The following is a 27,654-nucleotide window of genomic DNA, read 5'->3' on the forward strand; positions in this document are numbered from 1 at the left end:
CTTCCGCGGCCGCCCCTCGCCGTCCCCGCCCCAGCGCCGCGGAGCCCCGCTCAACAGCCGCCGCCCGCCCCGCCCGCGGCCTCCCGGCCCGCCTCCCGGAGCCCGCCCCGCCTGCCCTTCCTCGCCTCCCGCGGCTCGGTCTCGGCGGTCCCCTCCTCCTCCGCCCCGCGTCCTGACTTTCTCCCTCCTTCCTTCAGAGGATGTCCTCCTTCCAGCTCAGCCTCAACCCGCTCAAGGAGCCGCTCGGCTTCATCAAGGTCCTCGAGTGGGTGAGTGCAGCCCGCGCCGAGGAGGCCGGGAACCGCGCCTCCGCGCCCGCTCCCGCTGCGGCCCGGCCGGCGCCCTCGGCGGGGAGGCTGGCGGCCCTGCTCGCGCGGACCCCGGGGCCGCCGCAGCCCCCGGAACGAGGGGAGACGGGACGGGACGGGCGGGGAGAGGACGGGAGGCTGCGGCCGGAGCCCTCACGGGGCGTGGACGCCGCGGTCGGCGGCGAATCACGAGTCCCTCGGCTGCCCGCGGCCCGGGCGGAGCCGCCCTCCCGCACCGCGGCTCACCTCTGGGCGCTCCCCGCGTGAGTGGGGCTTCACATTTCTCTTTGGCTTCCCCGCTTCCCGCGAGGGGAGAGGACACTTCCTGTTGTGGTCTAACCGAAACCGGCGGGCCGGAGTCGCGCCGCGACCGGTGCCGACCTGGGGCCGCGCTCCCTCGAAAGCCGGCTGTGCCTCCTCGGAGTGATTTGACGAGCACTCAGTTCTTAATTTGCTCTTAAGATGGCTCCAAGTTAAAAATGGGTAAAAATAAACTGTGGGTCAGGGACGCGGGCGGGGGTGGGAAAGAAGGTCTTCCCAACAAAACGGAGTGGTCCGTCCGATCCACTGAAATGCGGGCTAAGAAATCGCCGACAGGTTTGTTTTAGGTATTTCCAAGCTGCGTCCTTCGGTCAGCTTTTAGTCTTTTCTTGGGAACTCTCAGTCATTAACATCAAAGGGGACTCACTAATTCGACCTTGGCAGTGGTCGCTCGCTTGGAGGAGTTAGTGACTGCAACAAGTACCTCAGATTTCCTTCAGAATTCGTGGTCTAGTACATATTTCTGTGCCGATTTTCAGGCCCCTATCGATGGGCAGCCGGCATCTGTCCCAGCCTGCAGGCAAGTTGTTTTTATAACCAGCAACGTTTACATCCGTAACTCCATAACTGTATATATCTTAGTGATAAAGTGATGAAAGCAAGAACTTCAGATTTCCTGTCTTAAGTCACAGCGAGGATGGTTTTTAAAGTAACAGAAACTCAAATTCTCTAATGGGTACTCAGTATGATTTCCTTCCTACACTCGGTTTCATACCTTTCCCCTAGAGTTTTACTTGGTGTTTTCTGAAAACTGAAGCAGTGCTGATTTCACACAAATATCTACTTTAAAGACACAGGAATTCTGTAGACCTACGTCGAGGTTTAAATATGAAGAGAATTATTGGAGCATATGAAAACTTGAAACGCAAGAGGAAAATCAATTTAACTAGGCGTGAAATACAGAAAGGTTAAGAAAAGGCTTAATACCTAGTAGATTTAATCTCATCGAGAACTGTAAATTTATAATTTAAATTTTCATTTCAAAGGAAGAGGCAGTTTTGCACTTGTATTATTTGTCAGTCTTTTTAAAAAAACATAGTTTTTTCCTTAATGTTTTAAAACATTAGTGGTAAGTTTGTTAGTGATCATAGATCTGATATATTTTGAAAAATACCCTTTTTAAGAAGCTTCAGAAAATGCTTTCCGTTTGAGCAGCTTATTACACAGGAGTACCTTTTATGAAGAGACTACTCATTGATAATGATGTGCATATTTGATCAACAAATATTTGAGTATGTGTTATAGATTGGTGCTGTGCTAAGCACTGGCAGCGTACAAACATGAATAAAACATGGTCTTTTCCTCATGATCCATTAAGAAAGACATGAAAATAAATATGAACATGCCATATAATATCATAGTGAAGGTATAGGCAGAATGTAGTAAGTGAAAGGAAGGAGGTATCAGTTGCTTGGAGGAGCTAGGGAGAATTTCATAGATGAAAGAACAGTTGAAGGATGAGTTCTTGTTTTCTTGGGGAGTGGCTTTCCAGGCAGAGGGAATCTTCTGTTCAGTGGTGTGAAAAGTTGAAGCTTCATAGCCCTGTTTGAAAATTTAGAGTAGTTGTGGTTGACTGCAACATATGCTGAGAGGGAGCATGTGGTTTGAGATGATTCTGAAAGGTTTCAAAGGGTTTGCAGAAAAGTTTGGAGTTTATCCTGTGAGCCAATGGTTCTTAACTCTCTGGGGTTGATCTCAGATAATATGGGCCCTTTCCTTAGGAAAATGCATATGTGTGTGATAAAAAATACTGTTTATTGAATAGCTTCCATTTAAGCGCAGAATTCCTACCATTTGGGGCAGAGACTCATTCAAGGGTTTTAAACAAGTGAATAATATAATTAGATTTACCTTTTAGAAATTTTTATTCTGTCAGCAGTGTAAGGGATAGATCGGAAAGGTCATCATTGAAAGTAGGGAAACTGTTGTTTGAGAAATTATGAGGGCCTAAAATTAATTGGAGTGGGACTAGAGAAGAGAGTTTTAGAAATTAGAATGTATTTGGAGGGTGAAGAAGTGGGAGGACTCTAAGGTAACTGCCATATTTCTAACTTAGGTTAGTAATGGCACCTCTATCCAAGACAGATCACTAGTAGAAGGAGCAAATTTTTGGTGGAAGGTCAATACGGTTTTGAATGAACTGACATTTTGGTCTCTAGGTTACTTAAGTAGAGATATCCTGTAGGCAGGATAAAAATATGGGTGTTAAAAAATATGGGTGTAGAGTTTAAATATGGGCTGGAGGTTCATCAGATACCTGCCAACAATGGTGAGAAGTGTTTAGGAAGATGGAGAGAAATAGCATCATGGCATCACTATTAAAGAGAATTTTGAAAGTATAGAGTACTCAACAGTATATAGTACAGCAGAGAGGTTAAGTAAAATAAGGACAAAAATGCGTCCCTTGGTTTTGGTAATCAAGCGGCTATTTGTGGCTTTATAAGAGCAGTTCTAGTGAAGTCAGGAACCAGATGGTAGTATGCTAATTGGATTTATGGTACTTAAGTGAAGACAGTGGGAGTAAGCTAGTACTTGTGAAGAGAGATTTGGTGGTTAACCCATTTTCAAGATAGGAAAGACTGTTGCCTATAGAGACAAGATTTGTGAATAGAATTTTTTCAGGCTAAATACAGAGGCAGAGAAGGGATGAATATAAAGCAGGGTTCTACGGAAAAAGACCCATAGTAGGAATTTTAAAATTCGTTTTGTATGACTTGTTCAAGTTTCATAAGCCATTGATTGAGGTGTGAGGAGGTTACCTCTAAACATAGTCAATAAATAAGTTTACAAACCTAAAATCTAAGTAAAGTCCGCTTACCACCCATATAACAAAAAAATAATTCTCCAAATCAGCTTGCCTCTAGCAAGGCTCTGGAAGATGCTAGACTAAGATAGAACTTGATAATATGTAACTTTGAAGGGGTATAAAACTCTTCAAAAACATGAAAGCGAGATGCTTGGTAAATATTTATTGACAGATTAATAATGCAATCCACAAAATAGATGCATTCCCACTTTGCTTCTAAACTGTAGCCACCATGTTCTATTCCTTTTTTTGTTTGTTTTTGTTTTTAATTTACTCCTGGCTCCTAGTTACAGTGTCTGTCAGTGACATTGCCTTAGATCTCTTGGTGTAATAAGTATGCAGCGAGGGTTGAATTTTTGTTCGAGTCAAATGGGAATAGCAGAACTTTAGAGGCTGTTGGAATGACTGAGTTAATAAATATGGGCATGCTGATAATGTACTTAAACATTTCTTCCATCATGCAGGACTGCGGTGCCGTGTTTCTAGGAAGACTAGACCCAGACAGTAGATAGAATTGAGACCTATATGACTAACATACAAATCTCTTGGTGCTTCAAGATCACTAAGTTCTCTATTACAGTTTAAACTTTAGAAGTGATATATTTTATGCTTTCCTTTAGTCCACATTTTCCTGCCTTTGTCAGCCTATAAAGTGACAATATAAAATTTAGATAAGAATAGATGCCCTATGTGTAGGAGTTGAACACAGATGTAAAAGTCAAGGATTAATTTTATCAAAGCAGCTTTTTAAAGTATTTAATATTTCTCTGGCAAATTTTAATTTGGTTCTTCATACTAATTTATCCCTATTGCTCAGATAAAAGTACTTTGTTAAAATGTTTTTATCTCTTTAATATTGAACACTGTTTTGGACTTTCTTGCTGCCGTCTTGCATAGGGTGGACACTGAACAGATGTTTAGCTCTTAATGCATCTGAGTAATACGCTTTCCTAATTTCACACATGCAAGATTATGGAAGAAATACTGTTGGGGAGTGTCTGAGGGATTACAGACTACCTCAGCTGAATTTTAGATTTATTAACCATCTCTGGATATCTTTGTCCTGGTCAAATTAACCATCTCTGGATATCTTTGTCCTGGTCAAATTTATTCTGAGTATTAACAAGAGATACTTGTTGAATACCATATATGTGCTAGGTTGACTGTTTTCTCACTGATCCTCTGACAACCTGCAAGGGTTGTCATCTTCATGTTGCCAAGGCTGTAGAAATTTATTTACCCATTATCTCATGATTAGCATTAACTACACAGTACTCTTTAACAGTCTGCTCTTAGTCATCTTAATAACTTACCTTTGTGTTTCTAATTGGCCTTTTAAGTAAGTAAATGAAAAGATTACCAAAAATATCAAGCTTTAAAAAAAGATGAAGTAACTTTTTTCTTGTTTGTTAAATGTGTGTTTATATGATCTTAGGAGTTAAAGGCAAGTCGTTTTTATTCATTTATCAAGTTTGAATGTTTCTTCTGATTTTATACTTATAATCAATGAATTTATAATTGTAAATGTAAAAAGTTAACTTTTATCTGATTTTATACTTACAGTTAATTTTGTACTTATAAATTCAAAGGAACCTTTGAAAACATTACTTTGGGGTAAATTATCTGGGAAAAATAGTGTGAAAAACAATGAATGAGAAAACCAATAACCTTTGAGCATTACATATGTCAATTTGTTTAAACAAACTTTTAGAAATACATAATAGTTTATATAAGATACTTAATGTTTAGTCATCCCAAGTAGATTATAGGATTTTTGCAAACAGGGTCCTGCTTTATCCTAATTTTGTGCTTTACTGAATAGAACAAAGGCACACCCCAGGAAATACTATTTGTACTGCAGAGTGTGGGGGATGGGACATATGTAGCCTAATGTTTGTCTCACTATTTGTTTAATTTTTACATTTTTAGGTTATCCTTCTGTAACAGACTACTTTTTAGGAAGCTTATCTTTTAAACCCTGCCATTTGTGTTCACTTTTCTCTTCTCTATTATGAAAAGAGAAAAGGGATTTCACGTAGCATTTTGTGCCTACCAGAACTCAGTACACTTAAAGCTTGTTAATAGACCTACTGACCCATCCGGCTTTGCACTCTCTTTGGTTTTCCTGGGATCCTCTCAGTTATTTCCTGTGTGCACTCCCCTGGAGTGGATTAGACATATATGCTGTCAGTGCTTTTGCAGTGCACAAACACACATACTCCACACATACAAATAGCAGTCTCGGATAAAATATAAAATGGAAAATTAAGGTAAGAGATCAATGCTGTAATACACTGGTTCTCACTATGGTCTCAGAACTCCTTTATCTTAATTTAGATATTGAGGACCTCGAAGAGTTTTTGTTTATTTGGGTTGTATCTACCAGTATTTACTATACTAGAAATTTAAGCTGAAACTTGAAAAAAGTTTATTTAAAAATAACAGTAGTACATTACTTAAAAACTTGAATTACATCAGTGACAACAGTTGCTGCCCATTTTCCTTCAAGTGAAAGATTCACTTCATTTGTTTTCAAGAAAAACATCTGCCAAATATCCAAGTCTGAGTAATATTTTGTCTACTACTTACTCTTTCAAGTAAAAATGGTGTTCCATGAAAAAAAGTAACTATTTCAGCATAAAACTCAATTATTTAAATGCTTTCTCTGGAGACTACCATTGTATTTTGTATGCAGTAAAAGTCTTCATATCCTGTTTCATCACACCAAATATTAAAATAACTCAAAGGTCAGGATTTAATAAAGATAATAATTTTTACTGTTTCATCAGAGACATTGAGTAAAACTGGCTTTTTTTTTTTAACTGCAAGTGCATGGCAATGAAATAGTTTGATGGTATTGCTGATTCTTACTAAAGCCCAGTATTCTTACCAAGCAATGCTTTTGCTCAAATCAGTGCAAATGTCAACACATGTACAAGGTAAATAATGTGTTAATAATATTAATGAAAATATTTTTGACCTCATGGACTCCCTGAGTCTTGGGAACTCCTGGGGTCCACAGACCACACTTTGAAAATTTTTCTAATACAAGGTAAATACTATTGGGACGAGAAGTGAAACAGAAAATACGGGTAAGAGAAGGCCTGTTCATGGATCTGGAAAAAAGCTTCAGCCTAAAATCTAGATTTATGACTTACATAGTGCTGAGTACTCAAGGAAGCAGAAAGAGAGAACTGCAGTCTCCTAAGGCCTGAACCAATCTACCCGCCGGCTTAGGATCAGGATTTATGATAACTCAAATAGTCTCGTGTTGGTAGTTTGGGAGTCCCATCAAAAGATGTGTTTGTGGGTAGGGGACTTGGAAGGCCAGGTAGAATTGTCTGTAAAACTACTAGACAGGAAGATGCCTATAAAATCACTAGGCAGAGATAGAAAAGGAGGAAAAAAAACTTTCAAGTTGAGGGTACATCAAATATCCTAAAACACATGAAGAAAACTGATATTCACTTACAGACTCAAATTATATCAGTGGCAACAAATAGCAGTTTTCCATGAAGTAGCAGGCTCACTTTAAGACAGCCAGCTAGATCAACAACTGAACATCAGTTCACTCCAAAAGATGTAAAAGTAATAGAACAATCTGAAATTATTTTAAAATAAGTTTATTTAGGTTCCTCAGAGATTCTTAGTTCTATATTTAGCTTAACAATTGTTTAAGAATAAAGGTGACATAAGGATGTTTGCACATCTTATAATAATTAAGAGTTAGCAAAAAACTTAGCTGTTTATTTGCTGTTTATTTCAGCAAGAACTCAGTCTGCTTCTCATGATCCAAAATCTTAAGGGTCATGGAACTTGCTGTGGTTGTACTTTACAGGCAAGAGATAGTAGAAGCAAACTGAAGTACTTTGTAACTGACTCACTGCTCAGTACACAGTGGGAATAAATGGAAATACCAGCATCAATAACAAAATGTTTTAGAAAATGATTATCTTTAGTGAAAGCTTCAGACTTTGATTCATAAAAATATGTTGGCTCTAGGCATCAACTCTGACTGTAAATGCAAATGTGTTGTTTCATTCTGATCATTGCTTCTTTAGTAAATGATCGTTTGCTTTAGTAAAACAGTATGTATTTGGTTTTTCAAATGAATACTCCTACTCAATATACTTGCAGTTTTATTTCTGATGACTTCAATTATATGATTTCCCTAAACTCAACTTTAGAAAGAAATTTAAGTAGATAACATCAGATGAATGATGAAACCAAATAGCAGTGAGGACTCTGCAAATAGAAACATAAAAAAGATACCCATAAATTAGATGAGTACCAGTGTTCCCCTGTAGAACCCTCAGTGAGCTAAGCAGGGTCTAGGAATAGGAGCTAGGACTGGAATTCTGGCTGTACAATATATAGCTCGTTGAAAATACGAAGGGGCTCCACATTTTTTAAATCATGAATCCCCATCAGTATAAAATTTTATACACAGGACCTCATATGCATCTATAATTTAAATGAATATTTTACTGTGTCAGTATCTTAAGGCAGATTGTATATTTGGGTAAATTTCATTCATATTTTTAAATGCTTATTTCAGATTCTTACAATTTTAGATTCTTTTATTTTTTGCTGCCTTGTGATGTAATTAAGTATAATCTGTTTTAGCCTTGTAATGTGGCTAATGAATGTAGCTCATATAAGGATAAGGTGCTAATGCTGTTTTCTCTTTTTTGTACATGAGTTTTTGTCTTACCAGTCTGTTTCTGTGAAGACATTTTTAATATCAGCCACTGGTCCAGTTTGTGAAGGTTAGTTTGGTTAAAACTAGATAATTTCTTCAGCAAACTCAGGTAGACTCACACTGTAATGCATGAACACTAAAAGTGTAAGAATAGGTTAAGGTGTCACTGTCCTTCCATGTTACTGGACTCCCCTTACCTTCAAGATGCCCAGCATCCTATACTGACATGTGACTCTGACATACAGGCCTGGCTTTGGTTTTAATGGTATATTAATTTCAGTAAGGCTTTAATTCCTTATTAAGTCTAAAGTTAGGTAATAGATTCAAGTTAAAGTATTTTCTTCTTGCATCTTAGGTAATGGGTTCTCCAATCTATTTTGGAGAGTAGTATTCTGGAGAACCAGGCTGTAATATATATGTATATATTACAAGCTGTTTGGAAGAAAATCAGTAAGATCATTGATTATTGGTGACTAGTTCACATCCTGAGGGTTTCCCAGACAGTAGAGAGTGGGACAATTCAGAAAGCACCTGCCTGTCTTTAAGTGTCATCTGACACTCAATTCCATGTGATTGTTGCTTTATGGGAATATGGGTCTGATGTTGCCATATTTTCAGTTTCCCACACCCACTCAGGAAAAGCAGGAAATCCAAAATTTTAGGTGCACTGTGCTGATATTAAAATTCTGACAACAAATTCACATTTTTATGAATACTAGGAAGAAAGCACACATATATCTGCATACCGGGTTTCACCCATGAAGTATACATTGTCAATATATAAGTTCTAAATCAAAATAGCACTAGAGTATAGGGAGAGATGAGATGGTTGGATAGTTTACCCTCAGATTGTTTTGTACTTCATTTAGTAAAATGTGTGTATCCTTTTTTTTCCATAAGAGAATCACAAACCTTTATTTATCCTCATAACAAAAAATAACTTTAAAGTGAAAATTATGTAAGAAGATTATTGGAAATTGATTTTTCAATTATGAGGCTATTTAATGAGCATTTTGCTATGTGCAGGCCTTCTGTTAGGTAGACAGTGGAAATCCCGAATAGGACCAAATGCACAAATATGACAGTCTGCCAAGAGAGAGGTAAAGGCAATAATCTTAAAAGCAATAAGCTAGAGTATGCCATTTATTTACTGATTTTTGTATTAAGTGGGAAACTAGTTTTTATTTTTTATTTTGGGGTAGAGATTTATTTTCTATAAGGCAAGATGCACAAGAAAATGCCTGTAGAAGAGTTGGTGAACCTAAGTCTGTGGCAGCCCAGGAGACAGAATAGTTCTGCCACACAAGGAATTGTGTAGGGCCTTAAAGGATGAGCTTGTTAAGGAATGGGGATGAGGGGTGGGCGGTTGCTGGCAGAAGAAAACATACACATCCAAGACATAAATATGTAATGTGTTTCAGTAAGTGTGACAGAGTCATGTACCTTGCAGAGAGTGAGTACACATAAACTGAGGAAGACAAAGTTGAGGCTACTTCAGCCATGCCTCTCATGCCAAATTAAGAAGTTTGGGGTTTTTTTTTTCCTTTTTCTTTTCTTAAATTTAGGTCTGGAAAGCCAATGAGGAAATCCCTTTAAAAGGAGGACCTACGTGACCAGATTTTTATTTCAGATTAGTGTGACATAACATCTGAAGTAGCTTTGTCCAATAGTAACACAATGCAAAATACAAGTGCAAGCCACAAGTTCTACTAGCCTCATTAAAACCGTGAAAAGAAATATTTTACTTAACCCATTTTATCCAAAATACTGTTTCAACAGGTAATCAATATAAACTGTTACTGATGAGATGTTTTACGTTATTTTTTATATTGAATCTTGGTAGTCCATTGTATATTTTACACTTACAGCCATCTCAGTTCAGACTAGCAATTTTTAAAGTGCTCAGCACCCACATATGGCTTGTAGCTACCTCACTAGAAAGTGCAGCTCTTCTTGAGTCCACACACACTATAGTTAGATTAATGAAAGTTCCTATGGCTGCACTTCTCACCTGACCCTAAACTAGATGTAATTGGCATACTGCTAGGCTAAGGCTCGCACACCCATTGGCAATAAGCCATTATTGTCGCTGTTCCTATATAAAGAGCTCTGCCTAGAGGCAGAGGTGGAGAGGGACTGTAAACGCTGCAGAGGAAGATGTGATTCCAGCACTGGACCTGCCACCATGAGAATAAAGCTTGGTATAACCCCTTTCACCCCTAATTCTCCAGTTGTGGGCTCCCCCAGAGTAAACTTGGCTGAGGTCCTTCCCCCTCAGGTGAGACAAATGGTGATGGAAATGAGATTAGAAATGAGAGGAAGAGTCTGTTGGGTTAGTCCCAGTGATGAATGGTGAGGACCTGAACAAAATTAATGGCAGGAGTGATGTAGACAAACAGAGCTTTTAAAAGTTTGACATGCCCCATGTAGTCTTAGGCAGCTTATTTTTCACTCAGCTTTAGGTGTCTGCAATTAATGCATGTTAATTTGGGTAGCTGTAGTTTGTATGTCTTTATTGCTGTATAGCTTCCCACTGGAAGTATATACTACTGTATTTCGTCCATTTTCCTGTCGCTTCCCCTACCCCAAATTTTGATATTATAAACAGTGTCACTGTTAACATTCTTGTCCTGTAGTACACGTAAGAGTTTTGCTTAGATATGTATGCTAGTAGATACTAATCCTTTGTGATATCACAAGTACTTTCACCTGGTTTGTAGCTTGTTTTACATTCAAAAACTGACTTGATTTTTTAAAGTTCTTTTTCTGTAGTTGAATTTAACAATCTCTTATGGTTGTGGGATTTTTGTTTTTGCTTTTTTTTTAACTTAAATTCTTCCTTTCTATGGTCTGGCTTTTTTTTGTGTGTGTGTGTGTGTAATTATAAAAGCTTTACTGATAAATAATTCACATAACATAATTTATTCACTTAAAGTATACACCCCTATATCCATTAGCAGTCACTCATTTGTTCCCAGGCCTCTCCCTCTCCCCAAACCCAGCCCACATATCTACTTTCTGTCTATATATATTTGCCTATTCTGGTCACAGCTTTTCTTTTACATTGTCTTTAAAACTTTTGAAGCTCCACGCTTTATATTTAAGTGTTTAGTCCATCTGGACTATTTATTGAATAGTCCTTCCTTATTTAGTTATCCATTGCTACATCACAAATTACTCCAAGCTTAGCACTTAAAATGAAAGACATTTGTTATCTTACAGTTTGTGTGGGTCAGGAATGTGGAAGGGGCATAGCTGAGTGGTTTTTGTTCAGTCAGTCTGTTGTCTGTGGTCACATCATCTCCTGCCCTCCAGCTCCCTCATGGGGCTTTTGGCGAGCGTCACATATGCACTTCCAAGGCCACCCACTTGGGTGCTGAAGTGCTCATTTCCTCATGCAGGTTTCTCTGTAAGTTGCCTGAGTACCCACCCAACACAGAGCTGGCTTCTCTGAGAGCCTGGGATTCAAGGGACTGGGCAAGGAAGACAGAAGTTGTAGTCTTTGTATTACCTAATCTCAGAAAGGACAGTCCATTCCTTCTACCATATTCTATTCACTAGAAGCAAGTCACTATGTCCAGTCCACACTTAAGGAGAGAAAAATTAATCTTCATCTCTTGAGAGAAGGAGTTTCAAGGAGTTGATGGACAAATCTTTAAAGCCACCACACTCCTTTCCTTAGCGATCTACAGTGCCAGCTCTGGAGGATATAATTTGTCTATACACACAATTCTGTTTCCGACCTCTTTATTCTGTTCTATTGGTTCAATTTATGTTTACTGGTCTAATCCTAAATGTAGGTTTTAAAAAGACTAATTTCCATGCCATCTATTTTACTCTGTGTTCCTGCATATTTATGCAGAGAATATCCTTTGTTCTGTCTTCATCTGTTAACTCTTAACTCTAAACTGTGTGCTGGACATTACTTCAGACCCTTCATATCTGTAAGCAGATTCCTTTTCATATGTCTCTTCTTTATGGGAAAAAAAAAATTCCTTGATAGTTATGGCCTGATTCATGCCCTGGATTAATCCATGGGAGGCATTATATCAGTGTTCAGCAGTATAGGCTTTGATAATCAGACCAGTGCTGAATTTTACCTATTTGCATGAGCAAAACAAAGTCCCTGCACTCTTAATAAGTTTATGTTAAGTACTGTCAAGGCAGTGGTTATTACAATGGAGGAAAAATAGAACAGCATAAATAAAGGGACTGTGTAGTGTGGCTTGGGGAGCTGGGCAATTGTTATTTAATACAGTGTGATTAGGTAGAGGCCTCTGTTAGTGTCGTTTTGCCGGGAGCTGTGAAGTAGGAAGTGAACCCTGTATTCCAGGCAGAGGAAATAGCCAGCGCAAAGGTCCTGAAGGAGGAGTTTGTCCTGTGTCTTTAAGGAATAGCAAGGAGACCATTTTGTGTAAAGAAATTTGGCAAAGGAAAAAGTAGCAACATGAGATGAGAAATAGTGAAGGAGGAAAGGCTCTTGTAGACCATAATATGAGCTCTGATTTTTATTCAGAGGGAACTCAGAAGCCAAATGATCACTCTGGTTGGTGCACTGGTAATTATTGAGGGAGGGGCAGAGACAAGCAGGAGGATCCAGTTGGAAGGCTTTTAGCGGATAACTCAGGTAAGAGGTCATGGTGGTAGATCAGGAGGTTTTGATGGTGGTGGTAAGAGGTGATCAGATTCCAAATATATTTTTTAAATAGAGCCACCAGCATTTCCTGAAGGTTTGAGTTCTTAGTCACTACATCTCATCTGGGTTTTTTGTTGTTTTGTTCTGCAGAAAATTTAGAAGATAAAAATAGAAAAAGGTATTTTACCTTCTGTTCAGAGGTGACCACTGTTAAAATTTTGATGCAAAACCTTTCTAGTTTTTGTTGTGTATCTGTGCATAGGTGTAGACACATGCGCAGTGCATAGCTTAAACAACTTTATATACAATGAACATTTTTCTGTATCAGATATTTCTCAACATTTTAATGACTGCATAATGTTCCATTATATAAATGAATTGCGGTTTATTTGATTTGCTGTCAATATTTAGGATGCTTCCAGTTTTTTCATGTGGTCGATAGCATTTGAGAGAGCAGCATTACATTTTTTTTTAAGCATATGATGAGGAAAACTAATTTACAACTCTTTGAGACCTGGAAATGCCCACCAGTGAGGCCTTACAAGCTCATCAAGTAGCATCTCTTCGTTTACAGTCTCTTGCCTATACCATTAAACGTGTGGCTTCCAAGTAAAAATACCTCCAATTCATACCCTTTCATTTTGATAGTAATAAATAAGACTTCCTCTGAATTTTATACTAATATTTGTAGGTACATGGAGACATAAATGAATTGTTTGTATGGGACACTATATTACTTTTTGTATTATACTAGGGAAAGTAAAATCACATGTGTTGAGAATGCAAATAAATTTAAATTTTTTTTCACCATCTGTTTTTAATTTGTGATTAAGAATTTCTCAATGTTAGCCAATCTTGAATAATCAGTATACTTAAGGTTTTAATGACCCATATTTTGGGTACAGTAATGCTTCTTTTCTTACTTTCTTTTTTTTTGGATCTCACTTTGTGCAGATTGCTTCTATCTTTGCTTTTGCCACCTGTGGAGGTTTTAAGGGCAAAACAGAAATTCAAGTGGGTTGTCGTAAATTTAATGACAACAAAACAGTTACTGCTACTTTTGGATATCCATTCAGGTGAGTTATTTATTTGTTTTTATGGTTTAACAGGTCTTTTTACATTCATGTTGACTTAATTGTATTTCTAGCAATTTGATCTCTGGGAGGTAGAAAATTATAAATTGCATACTCGTTTATAAGTAGTGACTAGTGCTGCTCAAACTGTGGGACATAGACCAGTGCCTGGCTGCAAACTGTTTTCCAGGTCTGTGATGAAATGAGTACAGAAAATCAGAATAAGCATTTAGAAATTTTCTTGTCACATTGCCTTGATATTTTAATTCTGTCATCCCACAGCGGATTGGAAATATAAAACAAAACAAAACAGACTGTTACATCACCTTCTTGTGAGAAGCCCTGATATGGAAGTAAACACACCTTATAAAAAATTGAAATTTCTCATGTATTTGCAATTAGTAAATAACTGCATTCTTTATATAGTTTTAAGACATGTTTATATTCAGTGAAGAGTTCTGTGTTTCTCTTACTAGCATAACACTTTATTTTCTTACTCTCATTTTCAAACTAAAATGAATATTTTGTGAATTCTAACATTTGACTTACAGTATTCATTGGAAAGTTTATTGAATGTGTCCTGGGTTTAAGTCAAGGTGTGAATCTTCTTCCACTTACTACTTAGTTGGCCTCTCTAGGACTTAGTGTTTCTGTCCAATAAACTGGAAATATTAACCTTTTAAGATTGTTTTGGTGGTTAAATGAACTCTTACATTAAAGATGTCAGATAGTAAGTGCTTGTTAAACTATCATTGCCTCTCCATCTCCCAACCCTTCTCTTGCAGTTCTTGTACCAGGAGCTGTTAAAGCATCTATAGTGATAAGAGCTTTTGTAGTTAATGGATATGGAAAATTAAAGACAATGCAAAATTAGCATCTAATTAATCCAGGGCTTAAATATGAATCGTTATATTTGGCTCTTCTGGTGCTAGTGACACAGACTGTGCCCCCTAGAATGGACTATTGCATCTCAAATTATAAACAGTTTTGTGTCAGCCCTCTTAATGTGTTAAGTTTTTATTGCAGAAAGAGAGTATCTAAGTATGAAAGTGTTTAATTTAGTCTATCATAAACCAGTTACCAGCTATGATTTGTAATTCATGCATATTTCTCAGTGAAAATTTTAAATTACTTCAGTACTTGAACTTCCTCTTCCCCCCCTTTTTTTTCCCAAAGGAAAATGTTTTAATATATTTGGAAGAGTAATTTTTTAATGTCATTTCAGTATTCTTCCTGTGTCTACTGTCTTCGTTCAGAGATTACAAGTCAGTCACAAATTTATTTGAATTTTTTTTAATAGGTTGAATCAGGCATCATTTGAGGCACCTAACAATGGAAATGTGTGTGATATAAATTGGAAAAGTTATGTCCTTATTGGAGATTACTCTTCGTCTGCACAATTCTATGTTACGTTTGCAGTCTTTGTCTTCCTGTACTGCATGGCTGCTCTTCTGCTCTATGTTGGTTATACGAACCTATATCGGGAAAGTCGAAAACTTCCCATGGTTGTAAGTAATCACTACCTTTATATAAGAAAATAATTTTATTAGTATACATTATATTTGAAGTTAAATATAGATTTTTCTTACACTGGAAATGAAAATCCTTGGCATAAACCACTTCAGATTTGGACCTGTGTTTGCCATGATGTTGAGCTTTCTCCCATTACCATATTTAACCCAATTCTTTCAGTTTACTTCTATGCTAGGGAGTTACAGAGGTTGGTTTGTTTCCAACTTTATTTTAACCTGGAAAGAACTCAAATATATGACAGCATATTAGGTTGTAAGCAACAGAGAAATTAAATAGAAATTAATGCTTTTGATTTGAAGAATTGCTGACCATACTAGTAGTCTCATAATTCTTAATTATAGACTACTTAACTTTTTTCTTTTCTCAAAGACCCCTTTATGTCTCAGCAATGTCTTATGGAGCTTAATAGTCTTTATTAGGACTCAGCAAACTATGGCTCACAGGTGAAATTAAATTTTTTTTCAATAAAGTTTTTTTGAAACACAGCCATACCAGTCATTTACATATTATCTATGACTGCTTTCATGCTACAGTGGCAGAGTTAAGTAGTAGTGAAAGAGAAAAAATATTTACTTGATTGTCCCTTTTCAGGAAAAGTTTGCTGATTCTTGGTCTATATTCCTAAATTCCTTAATTTGAAATCTGAAACAGATCAACAAAGGATTTGGATTTGAAGTCCTAACACCTTCCTTGACTTCAGAGTCTACTGAGCTAGATATAAAAATAATCTCTAAGATTTAGCTAGTAGAATCTGCCCTGGATTATTGGTGGTAAATCCAGAGATCATCCATGGTTTTAAGCTGAACTTCTACTACAAAAGAGTAACTACAAAGTCAGTATTAGTGTTATTGACTTGAAAGGCAAGCAGACGTGTTTTTGTGATACTGGTTATTTATATATTGAGAAAACACCAACGTCTACTAATTATTTGTAAAGTCATTTTAAAGGGAAGGAAGGCTATTTAAGTACGGAGAAATTATTAAATAAGATAACAGGTTTTATTTATTTACTTATTTGTTTTTAATTTTTGCTGCCTGGATCATAAGAATACAAATGGTAAGTGAGGTATAAAGTAATCATTTATCATCATATATATATATATATATATCTAAGAAGAGATTCTTAAACCTGATGTTTTCATAAAATATTTCTTGATTCAGTTCCTTTCAGAAAGATAATTAACTATTTTAATTTGTAATACTCAACAGCAATTACATTTAGGAATCTAACTTCAAGCCTCATTTAAAAAGGAACTGTGATGATCATATAGATACTATATTTTGTTAAAATTCTTCATAATTTAAATTCTAAAAGAAGATAATTTCTTGCCATTTTGTCATTATCCCAGCAAACTTTAAATCTAGCAATGAGCCTTTTATTTCTTATATTTTGTTTAAAAATACCACATTTTTTAAAGCAGCACTCAGATCTATTTTCGTAAAGGGTGTTTATATCTAATAAAACATAAATCTGCATCATTCAGAAGGATGAAAGCAAATTTACACCTCAGAGTGATCAGGTCATGGTTCTACAGAGAAATAATCCATGATTAGTTCCTTACATGGTTTTTTGTTGATATAATATATAATAAATGCTTCTTGTCTGTAAAAGTCAGGCTTCTAAATTAAAGTTTGAATTCTACTTTTAACCATATAAAATGTAGAAAGTTTTCTTGAGATACTCTTAAATGTAGCCAAAGATGACACTGATTTTTTTTTTGAAGCACTGTTTTTTAGTGAGGAATGCCTTTTCAGCAGTGTTCTCGATTCTCTGCCAAAGTATTTCTAGGAGCATTTCAGTTGTGACATTTTAAATCAACTTTAATTCCCTTTTTAAGTAAATACAGCCCTTTTCTGTGTTAAGTAGCATTCTGGGCTATGTGGAGAATCAGAAATACAATAAAATGAAACCAACCAAAGATAGGGTATCTCAGATCCTAAAAATCTGGTATGACTCATATCCTAATTTATTGGTAGGAGCAGGGCTGCCTCAGGCAGCTGTAGGTTGAGCACTGCAGAACTCCAGATGCGCTGTTCACACAGATTGGGGTCAGAACTAGAGTCCTGAGTAGGACAAAGACTAAGCCCACATTTCTCCCTCCTCCCACACCCTAAGGTTACTTGTGCATCATTTTCAGAAAAGCACCTGCTTTTGAAAATACAAGAATGTCATGCCATCATGACATTCTTAGCCATCAGCAAAGTAGAGTTAAAGAGCATAACCAGAAGAGAACCTGTGTTTTTTTAATTAGGAATTTGGATGGAAGAAACTTGATAATTAAGAGGATTTGACTTGTACTGGTCAAAGCTATGAACTTTAGCCCAGAGAGAGCTTGTTTAACGTGTGATAACCCCATACTATTTATCAGTTCTCGAAAAGGTGTCGTATTTCTAATAGCCAGTGTTTAGAAAATGTCTACCTGCAGCAAAAGGTACAGAAACAAAAAGGAGAGTATTCCCACAGTGCAAAAAGTTAAGCTCTAATGTTTCTGTCCTTTTCTCTTTGATCTACATTTTAAGAGGACCAGTAGCAGTGGAGCGCTCAAATGTAAAATGTAGATACCTCCATGTTTGTAAAAGTAGTCACTGTTTTTCATTCTCTAATCACAAGGCATTTTATTCAATGCCATCTTGAACAGATGGATAAGCTATATATAGCACAGTTTCTCTATCTCGTAAGTGGTCACTGGTGTTTATCCTAAATAAATGACTAAAAGTTGGTTGGCAAAAGTAATTTAAAACTAACCAGATTTATTCAAAAAACAAAATACTTCTGTGACAAGTTCCAAAACCCATTTCTAGGCTTGTAGAGGTTTAAGCTGCAAATATGTAAGAACTCATAGCCTTGGGTGTGCCCAAATGCTCAGAATACGTAACATTTAAAGACACAAATTTTACATTATTTCCACTTTGGTGGTTAATTTAAAGGAAAATCAAACAAGGTAGGATGTACGCTTCATATTATACAAATGCATACTTTAAAAAAATGTTAATTTAGATCTTTGTAACCAATACTGGTTGACAAAATTTTAGTTCCCAGCAGAATAGATTAAGGAGAGTAAATGTTGTTTTTTTTTTTTTTCCTTTCTTCATCTTATTAGTTTAGTAAGAAACTGTCCAAAATACTTAAAACTTCAGTCCTCTTCTTGGAAATGTAATAAGTAGCAAAGACTTCAGTAGGAAGTTACTAGGGATAAGGTATCTTGAGACAGTTTGGGGATTTGGGGGTTTGGTAGTTTTTTTGTCCTCAGTATAATAAGCATTCTTAAATATTTGTGGTCATACATTTAAAAAGAGACAAGTATTCTAGACATGTGCTTTTCACCATTTCATTATCCATTATTGTGAAGAATTAGATTTAACTAGAGCTTTGCCAGAACAGTATGAGAAAGCAGGAGAAGGGTAAGGGAGTATATATATGCCAGCAATTATAAGAAAGGGTCTTTGAATCTAAATTAAGGAGGAAAATGAGAGCATGAGCAAGGTTGAGAAACAGTAAAAAAGTGGTAAGATCAGATCCAAGGTCTTGGGGGCGGTCAAAGGATTTTTAAGGTTGGAATGCCAGAGGGAGTGAGCTGGAAAGAGAAGTGATACTGGAGAGTAGGATGATTGAAAGATGATAGAGACATTATTGGTGAAAGCAGGGTCTAAAGTAGGATTCTGGAGGCTAGTGCTGAGGGCTGTGTAAAATAAAACTTGATTTCTAGTGTAAAATCTTAAGACTCCTAGGGAGCCGATTGAGCTTTGTTTACTGTTGTAGCTCAGGCACTGGGCTAGTTACAGTGGACAGTAATATTTACTATGTGGACTATGGCCTTTTTATAATGTATATTCATAATGAAGGCCATTTCTCAGCTCTTAGAGTTCAGTGTGATCTCAATTGCTTCATTGTGGATTTGAAATTTAGTATTTTTAATAAACTTCATTAACTCATACTTATTTTTCTTTTAGGACTTTGTTGTTACTCTTATTGCCACTTTTTTATGGTTGGTGAGCACTTCAGCCTGGGCTAAAGCTCTTACAGATATTAAAGTAGCTACTGGTTACAATATTGTCCAGGAACTTGAGCCTTGTAAGCATCCAGGAGTGATGTGTACTTTTGGTTCCGTGACTAGTATGGGATCCCTAAATGTATCTGTGGTATGTATACAGTATCTGTAAGATACTTTATTTCACTTATTAGGAAAACCTTACTAGTAATTTAAGAAAACAATAGCTTTTAATAAATCTGAGTGAATATGTTGATTTTTATTTTTACTAAGCTATCAGAATCCTAGTTACCATATAGTCTTTACCTTTAGAACAGCAAAGAAAGGTTTTAGAAAATTACTGCTTGTAAAAACAGGTTTGAACAAGATCATGATTGAGTCTTTTCATTAAAATTGACTAGGCGAGACTTTTACCTGAAAGACACTAATAGTAGTCACTAACATTTATTAAGATTATGCGCCAGCATTGTGCTATGAGCACTACACTTACAGCTTATTTAAGTTGTTCAGCAATTCTAAGAGGAATGTGGGAGGTGCTGCTATTATTATCTTCATCTTTAAACTAGGAAAAAATCTAACTCATTTGTTAATTTGCCCAAGGTTACACAACTAGTAAGTTGGCAAGCCAAGGTTTGAATGCGGTCTGACTTTAGAGCCTGTTCTCTAATCTGACTTTCTCTCCATCAATGAAAGTGATACTTCTGTGGTTTCCTAATAATCTAAAATATTTGGTCTATATAAATTTAAATGAATTTAGTCTGCTATTTTACAAAAAAACGGATAAGTATATTCTTGATACACTGAGCACATTATGTTTGAGAATCTTGTGTCTTTTCAAGAAAATACTTTTCCAGTGGCTGGAGTATGGGTTGCCTTATAAAGCAATTTGGCCAAATTTTTGTTGCAGAACTTTTATGTAGTTTAAGAGTTTTGTGGGGGGTTTTTTTTGCATTTACATTCGCAGTGATCTGAGATGGACAGTTTCAGAAATGTGGCTTTTATATACAAATACACAAAAAAATATAAAGCATTTAGCCTCCAGTATGATAGTATTCTCAAGCTTCTTACTTTACTCTTGCTTCATAAGTCACTATTATTAATAAATTTATAAAAAATTGAAAATTAGGGCAGCTTCAGTTTATTCATCTCTGAGACTTTGATCTTGCCAGATTTATACCAGGGAAGACTAATTTCTTTTAGGTTGACTAATGCAAGGTATGAAGTTATGTTCTGTGACTCTTTTTCTTCTGGCTGCAGCTGTTGGAGTAGGAGAGATGGTAGTGGGGGTTGGGGGGTAGGGAAATGGAAAAGGTACATGAGGGCAATGTATAATCTTTCAGATGGGAGGAAGGTGAAAGCCCTCACAAAGAAGGAAATGTGGAGTCCTGTTCCTCTTCACCTGGAAAAGCTGATGCCTATGTACAAATAAAAGAAGGGTTTTAGTTTTCTCAAATTTAATTGCATCTTTTTGATAATAATAAGCATGTGAACATAAGAATTCTTTTAGTTATGATTTTATGTATTACAGATTTAGGATTTAGCTTATTAATTCATTGGGAATAAATCATATATCCAAATTTGGCATTGAAATAGAACATCTTTTTTTATTCTACTTTCTATATAGTTTAAACTTTAAATGAAATAATGATATAATGCCTAGAAATGTTAAATATTTTAAGAAAAACTAGAATGAGAATAAATTTTTAAGTAGACTGGATTTTCATGTTTATTTTTCTCTTTCTTAGATCTTTGGCTTTCTGAATATGATACTTTGGGGAGGAAATGCATGGTTTGTGTACAAGGAGACCAGCTTACACAGTCCATCAAATACTTCTGCTTCCCATAGCCAAGGAGGTATGCCACCTCCTGGAATATAATTAAAGGGAGGAGTACACTGTATGAAACTTAGGTCTATACTATGACCTTTTATCAGCATCTTGAGAAGCATTATTTGTTTCTAATAAAAGTAATGGCTTTTTCAATAAATTGGTGGGTTTAAAATTTTGCTGCTTTTTTTACATAAAGCCTGTGCCTGCCTTTCCTAGAAATGTAAGATGTAAATGTATTCTCACATGTAAATTTGAAAATTCAGGTGACTGTTATGAGGTGATACACATTTTTTAATAAATGGTAATTTCTTTACTAAGTTTGTCTTCCAAACTGTTTACACCTTTAGCCTTAACCTGTATCTTCACTCAGAAAAGAGGTATATTATCATATCATAATAGGAAGAAAATTTCTATTGGAATATACACTACTATAAGTTTGTACAGATCATATACCTGTCTTTAAGAAAGCCTTGATTACATAAATCATATTTAGAAAAAAATGTTCAGTTCAGAATTTATATCTGAACATTGTTTATATGTTATGAAAATTTTTCAATTCCAAAGACTGGGTCTATGTTTTATTTCTGTTTTTCTAAATGACCTATATACTTAATACATGTGCTCAAATTATTTGGGAATGGGTTTGGGAAATTTCTCAATAGATGTGTGGTTAATTGAGTAATTGTGTCACATGAGGTGTAAGCTTGCATGATGCTGGCTGGTTGATAGACCTGCTATATAAATAGAACGCAGACATGGCTCAGTGCACTGTTGTTACATGCATGGGTGTTACTATAGTGACACTTGTCTGCTGTCCTTTGTTCATACTACTTGAGGGCAGGCTGAGCCCTAGTCTCCCTGCTAGTAGAGTAAAATAATCCAGCTTTTTTTGAAAACCCCATTTATAGGGTTAAAAAAATTAACATGGTCTTTTATTTTTGAAACATTTTAACATTTACAAGATTCAATGAAGTTGCTATTTTGAGTTTAACAATGATATTGTGAAAATAAATGCAATTTGAATTTCATGTTTCTTAATGTTCGTTTCATTTCACAAATGGATGATTAAGGAATTAATGCATCATAAACAAGGAACTTGGTGAGCTATCTTATGGATGTGCTGCTTTGGCACACACATTTGGGTATATTCTGAATACAGGGCTTCCTCACAGTTTGCTTCCTAATATTTTTGTTGTACAGGGCTAGGTTTCCTATTCTTAACATGTGATTGTTTATATGTGAAGCACATTTGCCTTATTTTTGTTGCATTTGTGTTGTCAGTATGAAAATGTACATCTTTTATGCAACCAATTTAATAAAGAAGTTAAAAAGAAAGAGTGTACTTGTATGGCAAAGAAATCTTCATCTTAAAGGCATGAGCATTGCACAGTGGAATTGATTTCCAGAGCAGGAAATAGAATATCGCTATAGGGATTTTTAATGTTTGGCAAGGAGTAAGAAGAAAATGCTTTGGAGATCCTGGTTTTATTCTTGTTCTTTCAACCTCATTTAAGGAGCTTATTTTAACTTTCAGGTTAAGTTTTCTAGATAAACATTTTCCACTTGTCCAATTAGGCATCAAAGATTCTTGATTTAAAGGGTGTGTTCTGGAGCCAAATTGTCTTAATTTGAATCTTGGCTTCACTTAGTGGCTAGTTAACTTTAAGCAAATTACTGGCCCTCTCTGTGCCTCAGTTTTCTTATCTGAATAAGCAAATGGGAATAAGAGTACTGACTTAAGAGAGTGTTTATCAAGATTAAGTGAGTTAATAAATATAAAGCCCTTAGGACAGTTCAACATGGAGTAGATACTTTATGAATGCTGGCTATGATTACGAGCTTCTGATGGTACCTAATACAGAGATTCTTAACCTGGAGCAGGGAAGGTGGTGGTCTTCGACAGAGAGGCAGGATGAACTTTGGGATTACATGGGTCTCACTTTTTATTCCTCAGAGCCCTAGATGTTTTTGATATTTATTTTTCTGTCCATGTAGATGTATGTAAAATTAGTGACATTAAAATTTAAGAGTCATTGAGATGACAGCAGATCTAGAAAGGCTCCACTTTGTTGCCTAAAACTTAATTTTGAGTCAACATGACAGGGTTAAGCAATTTATAGAATGATTTCCAGCACAGCAATAAAAGCTTTACCTCAACTAGGTTAGGTGATAGGCTGCAGGGAATTATTTATAAACAGCATCATTACTAATGTTTTTGTGAATTGAGGTCACTTGGATAAAGATCCTTTAATTTTTAACTTATAAATGTTAAGGGTAGTATTGCTTTTTATGTACTTTATTTCATAAGTTTTTTAATTATGTAGTATTTCAGGTAAGTGTAAGAAATATATAACCAGGGTCCTACCATTAGATTGAACAAACGTTAAAATAACACTTTTGTGTCAGATTTGTTTTGACTTGGTCTTTTTAAGGAAATAAACATGGATATAGCCATTTCCTTACTGAGGTACAGTAAGATTTTTTTCTCATCTTTTACTATCTGTGAAGGCTTTTCTAGAACATATCACTAGAAGTGGAACTGTTGGAATTATGAGATATTCCCATTTTCAGTTGTATCCTAGGTTTTACAAAACTTTTCAGTTAAGTACTTGTACCAGTTTAGTCTCCCACCAGTATGTAAGAGTCCTTGTGCCCCATACTCTTGCCAATACTTGCAAGATTCACTGAACTGCCAACTGATGGGTTTGAAATAGTGTCTTTGATGTTTTTTAATTTGTATTTCTCTGATTGCTATTAAGGTTGGTAATCTTTTTCTTAATTGGCCATTTCGGCTTCCCTTACTCTATTGCCTATACATAGCTTTTACCAACTTCCTATTGTTGGTAAGGGCAGCATTGTCTTTTTTCTTTTGATTTGAGGTGCCTTTATTCTGAATACTAAACTCTTGATATTTATACAGATTGCAGCTATCTTCTCCTTGTCCATGGATTGTATTTTCACTAAAAAGAACAGACTAAGGTGAAAATTAATGAACCTCAGTTCTACTATGTGGATGTCTCAGAAGCACTTGAGTAAAAAGAACAGACTACAGAAAACTACAGTGTGATACTAATTTTATTAACCAAGCAAACCCAATTATATATTATTTAGATGTACAAGCATACTTGGTAAAATTCATTTTTAATAAGCAAAGGAATGGCAAACACCGAATTTAAGAGACAGGTAACCTATGTGAGAGGCAGAGAGCAGGGGTAAGAGGGAATTATTAGGTGTGGGGAAAATGGTGATACTCTAGCTCTTGGTTGGGCATTGATTTCAGCAGGTGTTCATTAGCAAAGAAAAATTACAATAAAGCAAAATAAGGCCATGCATGAACCAATGACAAGTGTGTCATGAATCAAGAAAATTAAGTAATTACATTCTGTGCCTTTGAAATCAATTTTTAAAATCAATTTTTAAAGGCTATGAAAACTAAACATTTTTCCTTAATCCCACTACACAAACACAGTAAGCAACTCCTCTTAAAAGCCTCAGTGAATGACCTTATTTATAGCTTTTTAATGAAGTATGAAGTGTTGCTGGTCTTGTCAACAAACAGTCAAGCAAGTGCTATGCCACTTGTAGCAGCTCTAAGGTCTGAGAAACGGTTTTGAAAACCTTGGCTGGGAATGTTAGGGAAGAAACAGAAAAGGTGTCAACTAAGGCTCCTTGGGGACAGTTTTCAGTATATTTTTAAAATCTTCCAAAAGGCTCGTTTAAATTCTAGGAAAAAACAAGCATTATGAGGTAAATGTTTATTGTGTCCATATCTTAAGTCCCATTTATTTTGTAACATGATTTGCATTTTTCTTCTATGTGGTTCATTATTAGAATTTTTTAAAATTTTGGTATCATTAATATATAATTACATGAGCAACATTGTGGTTACTAGATTCCCCCCATTATCAAGTCCCTACCCCATACCCCATTACAGTCACTGTCCATCAGCATAGTAAGATGCTGCAGAGTCACTACTTGTCTTCTCTGTGCTATACTGCCTTCCCCATGCCCCCCCCACTAGAATTTTCTTTATAACTTTATATAGCCCTCAGTTTCCGCATAAAACCAGTCATTTTGATTTAGAAACAGCAACCAAAAGATGGAATTTGGAAAGACAGACTTTATGTGCAGTTAAAGCAGCATCCCATGAGATGCGAGACAAGCAAATACACAATGTCCGCCATCTCATGGAGCCGTGTGTGCTCCACAGGGGGACCACATGGTCCACTGTGAAGTGACGGGACTTAGGAGTTGAGAGAAAACCTATCTCATAAGTCCCTGCTCTGGTTCCAACTAGTTGTGCACTTAGGAACCTGTTTCCTCATCTGTTGAACTCAGGGACCAATACCTGCCTTCCCTACCTCATGATTAGCATGATGGCATATATTTGTAAATAGTCCATAATCAAGTCAGAGGGCAGTTACAGGAGACCACTGGGATGCACACGGGACATTTACATCCACTTTATAACACTTGGGGCATGATTTTCCTATTTTTAATGACCACAGAATTTAGAGTTTATTTTTTCACTTCTGACAGAAATCATCATATATATCTGCTGTGTTTGGTGTCAAGTCCCTAATCAGGAACGTAACTCCAAGTTTAACCATGTTCTCATGATAGAAAATATCCACTTTGCAGAAACCTGTTTTATGATGATCCAATTTATGTGGTGGTTTCTAGAAAATTTTCATGACACTGAGGATTCCAGTCCCTGAAATATTAATTATGAGTCAATGTAATACATTGGGGCTTCACTTTACACTGTAGACAGTAAAATCATGCCTGTGCAACGCGTACTTGTCCCCAATACTTCACATTATCATTTCAAAAACATTTTATCCTGCTTGATCACCCTTTAAGGGTGCTCCCAAAATGTCAGCTCAAAACTTTTCTACCGTTCAGCTTCTCTGACAAGTAAGTAAATAAATCCTTAAATGTCCTCAAGAATCTGCCATTTGAAGAAATACTATTAGAAACTGAAGAATCCTTCTGAAAGGCAAATATTTTCCTTGTTACCAAACTGGCCTCAAGTGTTATACTGGGCTTTCTGGAGGCAGCAAGCCCCTCACAGAGCTACAGGCTTGCCTGTAATTGCTCTCATTGTCTTTCAGGGAAAACGCATCCTAGAAAATTTTTATCTCCTATTTTTTCAAAAGGGGCAGGAGAAAGATTGAAAATAGTTAGGTCTGGCAGCTTAATCTGGGTTGGCTGTTTTTGCCAGCAATCTGTAAAATGTGTTTTTCAAGGATAAGAAGCTTGGGCCCTTGGCCAACGCTCATGTCTGTCATCAGCAGGAAGATAAAAACAATCCCTTTTAACCCACTGTTCTGCTCTGTTTACCTTTGTGCTTGACCATGAACACCATGCCTGCCACAGGCCCAGAGCTGCTCAGAGTTGGTTCTTTACTCTTTCCAAACAGCTTTCATGTCCTCCAGTTGGGTGATTATGGCAGGGCTCACCTTTCACGGTGTGAAACTCTAAACCAGCACCAATTCCTAGAATTGCTATCTAGCTTTTCATGCCACCTATGTGGCTCAGGAAGGGAACTTGAAGTACTCTTGCTTTGTAATGTCCACAAAGGTCATTGCCTAAGAGCTCGGAAGAATGTATCCATGCCTATGAAGAACCAATGACTGCCAACCACCGAAAGTCTCTGGGGCAAGAATTTCTGGTGAAATCTGGTGTTCATTCCTTACGCAAAACTTCATTCTTGCACTTAGCAGTGGCAGTACAGGCCAACTACTCTGTTGAATCTTAAAAGGATGTTTGCTAAACCATGTTTCCTATTTCCTGTGGAACTTAACCACAGCAGCACTAAAGGTGTCAGGGCAGAGGGTTAAGGCATGAGAAAGGGATAGTACTGTCAACAGGGTGAGGTGCTTGACCCCTTCCTCCTCACCGTCTTCTGCCCTCCCTCCCCTCCCTGGAAAGCTGTTTCTTCAGGGGTGGAAAAGCAGGGGTTCCTAGCTCCTGCAGAAGTTGCACAAGGCCAGTGTGGGGTTTCCCTCCCTCCCAATTCCCACCCTACCTCTGTTCAAGGCCAGGTGGGACAGCGCCAACCAGGAGGCTCTGACCAAGAGACACTAAAAGAGGGACTGAGAGTAAACCATCTGCTTAGTCCAGCATCTCCGAGCCCTGCTTCTCTAACTGGCGTACCAGGATCTAGGAGGACAGAGCTGCGGAGCTGGAGGAGAGGTATGGTGGGAAGGACAGGAGGAGCCACAGAATCAAGACAGCATGATCTCAATTCTACTCAAAGATCTGGAAAGGGGAGATTAACATTTTAAACTTGTAACATTGCGTTTGAAATGAAAACAAACCTTTTTTTCCTGAAGTTGGGTCCAGCTAAACCCATTGTTTGTGTTTAAGAAGCAGTGACCCACGGCAGCGCGGCGGTTCCTGCGGGCCCTGGAGCACCGCCCATCCTGTCGCCCCCGGGCCCTCAGGGAGCAGCT

General features: G+C 36.9%; 1 protein-coding gene across 1 annotated transcript; it reads left to right on the forward strand.

Annotated features, from left to right (window-relative positions):
• Nucleotides 1-70: 70 nt before the first annotated feature.
• SYPL1 (synaptophysin like 1) lies at nucleotides 71-22,531 on the forward strand. Its single transcript, XM_036892405.2, has 5 exons — nucleotides 71-269; nucleotides 13,728-13,849; nucleotides 15,147-15,354; nucleotides 19,330-19,518; nucleotides 21,113-22,531. Exons 1-5 carry the CDS (start codon nucleotides 201-203, stop codon nucleotides 21,242-21,244), a joined length of 720 nt encoding a protein of 239 aa, XP_036748300.1. The 5' UTR covers nucleotides 71-200; the 3' UTR covers nucleotides 21,245-22,531.
• Nucleotides 22,532-27,654: the final 5,123 nt, after the last annotated feature.

Source organism: Manis pentadactyla, chromosome 7 (assembly GCF_030020395.1).
Source record: "Manis pentadactyla isolate mManPen7 chromosome 7, mManPen7.hap1, whole genome shotgun sequence".
Lineage (NCBI taxonomy): Eukaryota > Metazoa > Chordata > Mammalia > Pholidota > Manidae > Manis > Manis pentadactyla.